This window comes from Chiloscyllium plagiosum, unplaced genomic scaffold, assembly GCF_037043375.1.
Source record: "Chiloscyllium plagiosum isolate Xiang-an unplaced genomic scaffold, Cpla_swu_hap1 HiC_scaffold_35, whole genome shotgun sequence".
NCBI lineage: Eukaryota > Metazoa > Chordata > Chondrichthyes > Orectolobiformes > Hemiscylliidae > Chiloscyllium > Chiloscyllium plagiosum.
Window position 1 is genome coordinate 33,669,713 of NW_028270173.1, and position 10,258 is coordinate 33,679,970.

Consider the following 10,258-nt stretch of genomic DNA (forward strand, 5'->3'; position numbering starts at 1 on the left):
TGAAGCTACGCTAGCACCTAACATTTCGCGATGGTGGTGGTGAAATTGGATCAACCCAGTATCCACTAGCTTCAATATAGTACAGCTGCAACACATCACCTGCCCAGAAACCCCAATTCCATAAAATGTATTAATTTGGATGTCAAACATTTTAAATCTGAATTTCCTAACTGTACCCTTCAGATGTACTGACATCACCTGAACTAAAACCCATGACCTACCAAAAGAACGTGGACAAAATCACACACATAACCTACGTGTTTTCCTGTGACATCATGCTTTGGCTATGGCACGGAAGGACAGGTTGAAGGGCGTCCTTTCTGCAATTATTATTTCTCGCCTTTGTTGTGCTTCTCATACATGTCCACTCCACCAGGCTGTTCCTTGTGATGCTGATTTGCTGCACAACTCTCCCAGCCTGCTTCACTGTGTTGCTAACTTGCTACAGTGATGCTGACTTGCCACACACTACTCCTGGTCTGCTTCACTGTGATACTGATTTGTTGCACACTCTTCCCAGTGTGCTCTACAGTGATGCTCATTTGCTGCATACCCCTCTTAGTCTGTGGACATGTAAGAAGCAGATAGTATGCATGACTGATGCATTTTCAACTTGATCAGCTGCTCCTAGTGAAATGTCATGAGGATCAGTGCTGGAGCCTCAGCTATATCTGTTTGTACCTTAGATGATATTAAAGTCAGCAAGTATGTTGGTGATATAAAACTAGGCAAGAGTGTAAGATATGAATAGGAAACAATACGCTGTAAAAAGATGTAGGCGGGTTTAAGTGTATGGGTAAAAAATATCACACCAAACTGCGACGTGAGGAGATGGCGTAATATTATTGGCTGTCATCTGAAGATTGGAAAAGCTGTGTACTCAGATATTGAGTAGAAAAGACGAGTGTGCAGAAATAACAATGTATTAAGAGGCCTAGTGGAATCCAATCCTTTTATTGGAAAGTGATTGCAGTAGTGGAACAAGGAAGTCTTGTTTTAATTGTTATGGCTTTGATGTTTCGGCCTAGACTCAGTTTATAAGAATAATAGGTAATCTGACTGGCAAAGAAGATTCTGTTGTGAATAACACCAATATTTTTGACGGAAATACTCAGCATATCATGCAGCATCAGTGGATATGAACATAGTTAACGGATTAACACGATAGGCAAAATCTCACTTCTTTCCTCAGTACATCAGAAGATACTTCAAATGCTAGAAATTCAGAGGCTGAGTTCCATCTCATAACAAGCAGTCGATCATTTTAGAGTGAGATGAGGAGAGATCTGTCTACTTCCATGGTTGTGAATATTTGGAATTCTCTGCTGAAGAGTGTTTGGTGCTGTATTATTGAAATTTATTAAGATGGAAAAAAAATATTTTTTGAAATCTCATAAGTAATCATGGAATACCAAGAATGATGAGGAGTGCAGAGCTGTACCGAAGAAAAGAACCATGATCTCGTTTGTTAGCACTACAAGTTGTAGGCCTATACCTTGAATTCTATTCCATTTTTCTTATTCCTTGCATTCTTATCATACACTGAGTACGTCCATCAATTCCCTTTCATGCTGTATGAGGTAAAGATCAGTCTGGAGTAAAGAATGTAAAGAAAAGGAAGAAAAATCATGGGGTCATGACAAACTAGGATAAAAGTCACTGACACCTACCATTTGTCACAATGGGAGAGTTAGAGTGATAGAGTTACAAAAAAAAACACTAACTGGGTTTGTGGGAGACAGGTGAAATGATATAGACATAAACAATACGGAAGAAAGGTTTCCAGACATTAAATACAATGATCACAATTAATTGCAGAATTTAAAAAATAATTGCCATTTGCTCAGGTTGAAGTCAGAATGCATTGCATTATTATTTCGACATCTTGCTCTTGTTCCCAAAGGTGCTGATGAAATTTTGGCTTTGCTTAATGATTTCTACAGGGAAAACCTAGGTGCAATAACAATCTTATATATTCCACATGCTGGATCAAATTTCCTTGCGGCTCCTGATTCACTTTACAGTATAAAACCTCCAAATTTTCTCTTTATTCTCTAAACTACATCAATTGTCTCCGCTACATCGGGATTTTACAGTACATTGGGAATGTTTCAAACACAAATGACTCCAGTTACATCAAAATACTATCCTATTCTCGCTGTAGTTGGAGTGCCTGGTAAGTTCAAACTCCGTGCGAACGTTATTCCCAGCAGATCTATTATTATAATATCCAAGTCTGTGAGCCTTATTCTCATTTAGACATCTCCAGAACTAAAGTTTCGTTCACTTTCAGAAAATGTTGTCATCTGTCAAACATTCTGTTTTTATTTGTGTTGCCTTCTCTCCAATATATTGCACTCTTTACATTGTCAACAAGATTGCATTACCTTATCATTCACCATTACCCCTCCCTTTATTCTCTTTTAATCTCTGTTGTTCACATCCACTTTTGTTGTTGTCTGCTTTCTTAGGTAGTTTTAGTCTTGGTGTTCATTTACTTTCTATTCGTGCATCATTTCAATCTTGGCTTGTGTGTTATTCTGATATCCCGAATCATGATTTAATCTCGAGATCACACTTTTATATGAGAGACCTCAACAATCCTCTCCTGCTCCCTTTTATTGTTGTTGTTGTTGTTGTCTTACTTCTTATTTTATGTATTACACGCATTGTGTTTGTTTTTAATTCTGCTTCATTTTAATCTGACCCTTAAAAGCCCCAAAAAATAAGCTCTCCTTCAATGTCCTGTAGCTGTTGTCTTTGTCTTGTGTAGATTTATGTTCAGTGACATCCAATTTTATCTTTCCACCTAGATTGTTGCTGGCTAATGAAGGCCCAGAAGGCTCAAGCAAAAAGGAAAGGTTCAGGTGCCCACAGTGATTCTTCAGTTTGTAAAGACTGTGGGGATCAAGAGCCATGAGGAAAAGATGAGAATATGGGGTTGAAGATTATCAGACCAGCTCAGACCTCATTGAATCACAGAGCAGACTTGATTGACTAAATGGCCTGCATCTACTTCATAGTCCGAGGGTTTCAAAAAAATCAAGGACTGCTGCATGTAGGCAAATAATTTGATATTCATTGTGAACAAAATTTACAGTACTGTTTGTTGCATCAGTGTTCGGAGATGAACTGGAGCCAAAGATTTGGATACAAACAGAAATTGGTTGGCCAAAGCAGCAGATTAAATTGTGGTTTATTGAGTAGTTACCAGTGGCAAATATCTTCAGCCATGTGATTTATTCTCAGGTAACGGAAGAGACTGGGGTGGGAGCAATACCATGGGAAGTCATTAAGCGTCCTCCAGCCAGCAGCCCTCTCTCTCCCTCCCTCTTTCTCCTGCCATTGTGTGCAGTGAGTGACTTTAAGCCTGAACAAAACTAGTTATTTTTAATTCAGTAGTTGCTATGAATTTTCATTGATAAGTTAGTGACGTTGGTAAGTGGACCAAAGACACGTTGCCTCTTGGAAAGCAGTGGCACAGAAGGGAAGGATGACTGAAAAACAGCATTATGATCAGCACAGGAATGACAAGAATCATTTTGTAAACTCAAAACACTGACGTACTTTCCCAGTAATCCTTCCACCCAGAACTCTATGTGTGTATGCGTATATACGTGTGGGTGCATGTATGTGTGCGTGTCTATGACTTTGTGCACCTGTACATGAACGTAATGGTAAGTTATATTTGGATTGAAGTTTTATGTAGCAGCATTACACGCCCATGATTTGTAATTACGTGTTTGTGGCTTAGTTTTATTTAATTTTTATTAGCAGTAATTATTGTTAAGTACAAAGCCTAGTCTATGGCTTTCTGTAAAACTGGATAAAAAAAGTCAGATAAATTGGGGAATCCTTGTGGACTTTATAAAAGTTGTAATGTTTGTAAAGACGTCTGTAATAATGGGTTGATTTGTGCACTACCCCAAAAAAGTCATAACAAATTTGTTTCACCAGGATAATTAGAATCTTCATTAGAGAAGATTATAACACAAAAAGAAAATATGATGCCAGTGCCATGGCAGTTGCGTTATTGTTGGCAACAACGTGTTATCTTACTATAATCATTTCTCCTTCTCATAGTTAACTTGGTGACGATTTTGATACTGTGTCGGGGGAAATGCGGTGTCTCTCCCTGCATCACTCACTACCTGGTGGCCATGGCGACAGCAGATTTCATGGTGATTGTCTTCAATGTGACATTGCATAAGATTGCTAAAATTTATTGGTGGGACTCTCTGCTGCTGTACACTCCAATCTGTAGGTTTATTCTCTTCCTGTCTCCGACTGCCATAGACATTTCTGTCTGGTTCACGGTTGCATTTACCTTTGATCGTTTTGTAGCCATTTGTTGTCAGAATTTGAAATTAAAATATTGTACAGTGAAAACTGCTACTGTGGTAACCATCATACTGACCTTAGTTTTCTGTTTGAAAAACATTCCCTGGGCCTTTTTGTACATTCCTTATGCCCTCGTGAACAATAGACCATGGGGTTGCTTTACATCACCAGTCATTTACTTTCAATCTGCGGCGATGGCATTTTCTTGGATTGAACAGCTGTTAACTCCAATTCTTCCCTTCATATTGATTTTATTTTTGAATGCTCTCACTGTTAGGCACATATTAATGGTCAGTCAGGCCCGAAGGAACCTCTGGCTCCACAGTAACAATGGTGAAAATGACAAGGACCCTGAGATGAAGAATCGCAGAAGGTCCATTATTCTACTCTTCACAATATCGAGCAGTTTTATCATACTCTGGATAACGTCAGTCACATATTTCCTACATTATCGAATTACAAGTGTCTTTACTCTCTCATCTCTACTTAGCCCTTTTGAAACTTATGAAAAGACTGGAACTATGCTTCAGCTTCTGAGCTGCTGCACTAACACAGCTATTTATACAGTGACCCAGAGTAAGTTCAGACATGAGTTGCTGTGTGCTCTCAAATATCCCTTTACTCTCATTTGTAAACGAGCTCAATGAGGAAAAGTACTGCAACGACATGTTGCCCTTAATATCTCACCACAGTTCCATTTCAAAATGTCATTCGATTTTATGGATGTGTTAGCTCACTGAGCTGCAAGGTTTGTTTTCAGACGTTTTGTCACCATAACTAGGCAACATCGTCAGTGAGAGTCCCCGTGAAGTGCTGGTAGTATGTCCCACCTCTCTGTTTAAAGGTTGGTTTCTTAAGGTGGGTGATGTCATTTCCGATTATTTTTTTTCAAGCAAATGTCGATGGGGTCTAAATTGATGTGTTTATTGATGGAGTTCCGGTTAGAATGTCTCTCGGAATTATCGTGCAAGTCTTTGTTTTGCTTGTTGTAAGATGTGTGTGCTGTCCCAGTCAAAGTAGTGCCCTTCTTTGTCTGCATGTACGGAATCTAGTGACAGTGGGTCGTGTTTTTTGGAGGCTAGTTGGTGTTCGTGTATCCTGGTGGCATGTTTCTTGTTTGTTTGTCCGATGTAGTATTTTTCACAGTACTTGCATTGTATTTTGTAAATTACATTAGTTTTGCTGATAATATCTAATGGATCCTTTCGATTCATTAGTCACTGTTTCAGTGTGTTGGTAGGTGTGTGGGCTACCAGGATGCCAAGCGGTCTGAGTAATCTGGATCTCATTTCTGAAATGTGTTTGATGTATGGTAATGTGGCTGTAGCTTTTGGTTGTGTTGTGTCTGGTTGTTTGGATTTGATTCTGGAACTCTATCAAAAAACACATCGATTTAGACGCCATCTACTTTCCCTTGAAAAAAGATCTGGAAATGAAATCACCCACTTTAAGAAACCAAGACGATAAATAAAGATATGGGACATACGACCAGTGCTTCACTGGAGACTCTCACTGATGATATCACCTAGTCACCGTGCTGAAACATCCGAAAGTAAACCTTCCAGCTCAGCGAGCTAACTTGCATAAACATCATCAACCTGAGCTCCAAATCTTTTCAAACATCGGCAATGACAATCAACTGTTATCAAAGGTGATTCAACCTCGTGACAAACAATGTTTTGCTCAAGTTTATTTACCGACAAAGTTAAATCAAATTCAAATTTAGTCCCACATTTCAGACATTGTAACAGTTTCCAGGGAATGAAACTCTAATTTCCTTTATCTCCTTCATGGGCTTCGTTTTTATCATTCGAAGCATCTTTCTTGTAAACAGTATCGGCATTATCTCCAACTCCAATATCTGCTTGCTGAGGTGTGGTGTCAGAGTTGCTCAAACTATTTCAGATGTGGTCCAGTCAGGGTTTTGTAAAGTTAAAATATGTCTACTGCCTTCTTGTATTCTAATCCTCCAAATAAACAACCCATTGTTCCATTTGGTTTCCATGATATATTCAATACATACTCATTGCATTTGAATGATGATTTATATTCCCAGACTCCAATTTACTTCGGGCTTACACTGTTATCTGATTTTTCACTGTTTAGAAAGCACCTTGTTTTCACCTTCTTTGGTCAAAAATAAATAACATCCTATTTAAATCAACTTACCAAAAATTCAGACATTTACTGAACTGAATAATATCTTATTGTCATTTCATGTTTTCATCTTTATCACCTATAATATTGCTTGTCACATTGTCATCTGCAAATCTGTAAAAATTTTTCATCTGTTTATCATGTTAATAATAAATGTGAATAGTCCAGTCCCAAAACCGATCCTCACATGGTTATTTACATCCTGACAGTTGGAATACTTGCCAGTGTTTCTACTCTCTCACAAGCAAAAACAGCAACTGTTGGAGAAACTCAGCAGTTCTGGCATCATCTGCAAAGAGAAAATAGGATCAAGGTCTTCTTGAGTCGAATGAGTCTTCTTCATAACAGACTTTATACTTGTTACTCTTTTGCTTCCTGCAAATTTAATTTTCCAAACAACTCAATGACTTGCCTTTGGCTCGATGATTTTGAGCTTTACATAACAATCACTAATGGTGAAAGCATTCACATTATTCTGTAAGTCCATAAGCTACATCTTTGCACATGCCTGCAACTACTATCCATGCCTTTCTTCTGAAATATATTGCAGTTTAGCTCCCTTTGTGATAAAGTGGTAGAATGTGCATCATTATCATTTGGGAATGTGAACTTTAGAACAAAGGAAGATAGGAAATAGTTGCAATTCTGTAAAGGGTAACTTTTTAAAAGCAGTCAGAAAGCAATTTGGAAATAGATACATCAGCTCCAAGCAGTTACTGGTTATAACTAAGCATCTACTAGGTGTTCGGCTAAGTAGCAGTAATGTAATAGGGCTGGTATTTCAAAGGTCCAAGGCAAAACCTTGGGGATTTGCATTCAAGATTCACGATAGCAATTAGGGGAGAATGGGAATTTAGTTAATGAAATCTGTCACTGAAAGCTGGTGTCAGTACTGAACTATTTTAGTTTAATAAAAGCATTAAACTATTTAAATTACTGTTAAAAAAACCTATCTGTTTCATTTTTTTCAAATGTCGCTGATGGAAAGTAATCTGCCATATTTTGAAGTCATGCTAGACAAACTTGTTCTACTTCTTTGAGGAGATGACAGGTATACAGGTCAAAAGAGAGCCATTAGGTGTGATCTGTTTGGATTTTCAGAAGTCCCTTGATAAGGTGCCGCACAGGAGGCTGTTAAATAAGATTAGACCTCATGGTTTTAGGGCAAGGTACTGGCATGGATAGAGGATGGCTGACTGGCGCAAGTTAGACAATCAGGATAAAGTGGTATTTCTCAGGAAAGCAGTCGGTTGCTGGAACCGCAACTAATGACATTATATATAAATAATTTGGACAAAGGAACTGAGAGCATGTTTGCTGAATTTGCAGATAATATAGAGATAGGTTGAAAGGAAGGTAATGTTGAGGAAGCAGGGAGGCTTCTGAAAGATCTGGATGGGCTAGGCGAGTTAGCAAAAAGTGGAAGATGTAATAAAATGTGGGAAAATGTGGCATTACGCACTTTGTTCTGATTAGTATGGGTCTGGAATATTTTCGTTATGGAAATCTGAAGCACAAAGGGACGTGGAGTTCCAGTTTAGGACTCTCTTATAGTTAGCATGTAAGTTTAGTTGGCGTTTAGGAAGGCAATTATTCCCAGAGGATTAGACTACAAGAGCAGAGATGTACCCCTGAGGCTATATAAGGCTCTAGTCAGACTGCATTTGAAACATTATGAGTTGTTTTGGGCCCAGTTTCTAAAGGGAGTTGTGCTAGTTTTGGATGGGGTGCAAAGGAAGCTTACAAACGTGATCCAGAGGATGACAGGTATATTGTATGAGGAGCCATTAATGACTCCGGATCAATTCCCAATGGAGATTAGAAAGATGAGAGTGATATCTCATTGAAATTTACAGAATACTGCAATTCCTGGATAGAAGGGGTGTGAAGAAACTGTTTCCGCTGGTTTGAGTCGCTGAGACTGGAGGGCGTAGATTCAGAGTGCAGGGACGACCTTTTAGAACTGCATTGAAGCATTTCTTCACTCAAAGGTTGGCGAATCTGTGGAACTCACTGCCGTAGGCAGCAGTGGATGCCAAGTCATAGAGTATATTTAAGACAGAGATAGACAGGGTTCTTGATTAAGGTCAAGAGTTATTGGGAGAAGGCAGGGGAGTGGGGTTCAGAAATGTATCAGCCATGAGTGAACGGCAGAGCAGACATGATTGGTCGAATGAACTAATTCAGCTCCTATTCATTATGGCCATATACAATTTGCCTGCACTGCCCCCCAGACCTATAGTACTGTATTGATTTTTATCAACCCCTTGGAAGTGAAAGCCAATTAGCTTGAGGGAAATTAGAGAACAGCAATTCCCTTGCCAGTGATGCCTAAATCCTAATAAATAAACCCCAAACTGAATGCCCATATTGTTAATTGATGGAATATTTATAAAGTATGCATAAATCAGAGAAAACAAACGGGGGCCATTAATCTTATTTTGACAACTATTCCTTTCTACCCCAGCTAAAGCACATCCATTAGTGAAGTATCCAGTCTGCCAGATTTTGTTTGGAAATCATCGTGTTGTCAGATCTGAAAGGAATTTCAAGCCATCAGAACCAAAACAAGATCCAAAAAATATTTCAGCTGTCCTGGAAGGAAAACTTGAAAGAATGAGTTAACTCAGAGCGACGATGCTGTCACTTTAAGAGGTGTGTACTTCTCTGGTGTTTTTTTTTAGAAATAGATTGGGAACAGTTGTCCAGTAGTCTCTGAAAAAAATAAACAACTTGTGAGGCCTCGGAATTTGTTTTAAATGGTGGAAAAATAGAAGTAGCCTGAGTGGGTGTGACCAAGCTCTCACAGAGCAAGGGTTTTTCTATTTGCTTGCAGCATTTACCATTGTGGGATTGAAGAAGTGGAAGCCATTTTCCCCTCTCTCGATTACGAACAAAACCTGGGGACTCTCTTCTTAGGCTGATGGATTGCATATAAGTCAAAATCTGTTTACTGAATTTACTTTTTTGACACTGAGAGTGTTTAGGGCATGTTATTATTTTGGAACAGTTAAATAGTAATAGGTCCTGCAGTTATTGTTCTGTTCAATCTTCCAATAGATTTAATTAATTCTAAGTTCTTCTTTCTTTTGTTGTATTTTAACGACAGGGTTTGAATAAATTGTGTTTTGCTTTACGTCGAGTAGTTTGACCAGACGAATTTACCTTTCCCTTTAAATAAGAAAACACTTCGGTCTAGCCTACCTTTTTAAAATATTTTCCGGGGTTCTGGTCTGGTCCATAACAAACTAGGGGCCCTTTTCCACGATCAGGATCATTAATTACTGGTTAAGCATAAGATTATTGACTCAATAGTAGCAAAAAAGTAAGTGTCAGTGTGCTTTCATTTCAGGTGTTGAATTCGGCTGGATTTAAACAGTGTGTACCTTGTGTAGTAATGGCTTATTACGAAGTTTGTCTGGTTGGAAGAAGGCATTTCGGGAGTTTTACAGATACTGTGCAAGGCAAGGATTTTGGAATTGGCAGACCAACTGTAGTTGGGGTTGCCTTTGTCCGTGCACAAATGGGAGACAATTGTAGCAATAGCTTGACATTTATGATTGTGAGAAATGCCATTTGACTCTTTAGAAATGGCCAAAACTTCAATTACAAATGAAGTAACTTGAATTATAGGCAAAGGAAATGGAAGCAATGGCATGTAAAAATAAAACTAAAGGGAAAGAATAGCCCTAAAAGGAGAAAAAGGAAAACATAGCTCTGGCAGAAGAAAAGCAGAGAGCGAGAGAGAGAGGTTTAACTT

General features: G+C 38.6%; 1 protein-coding gene across 1 annotated transcript; it reads left to right on the plus strand.

Moving 5' to 3' along the window:
* The first annotated feature begins 1,862 nt into the window (after nucleotides 1–1,862).
* On the plus strand, nucleotides 1,863–4,988 carry LOC148140624 (uncharacterized). The gene is made up of 2 exons (XM_087978972.1): nucleotides 1,863–2,230; nucleotides 4,084–4,988. The coding sequence occupies exons 1-2, from the start codon at nucleotides 2,107–2,109 to the stop codon at nucleotides 4,986–4,988; spliced, it is 1,029 nt and encodes a 342-aa protein (XP_087835098.1). The 5' UTR covers nucleotides 1,863–2,106.
* The last annotated feature ends 5,270 nt before the right edge of the window (nucleotides 4,989–10,258 follow it).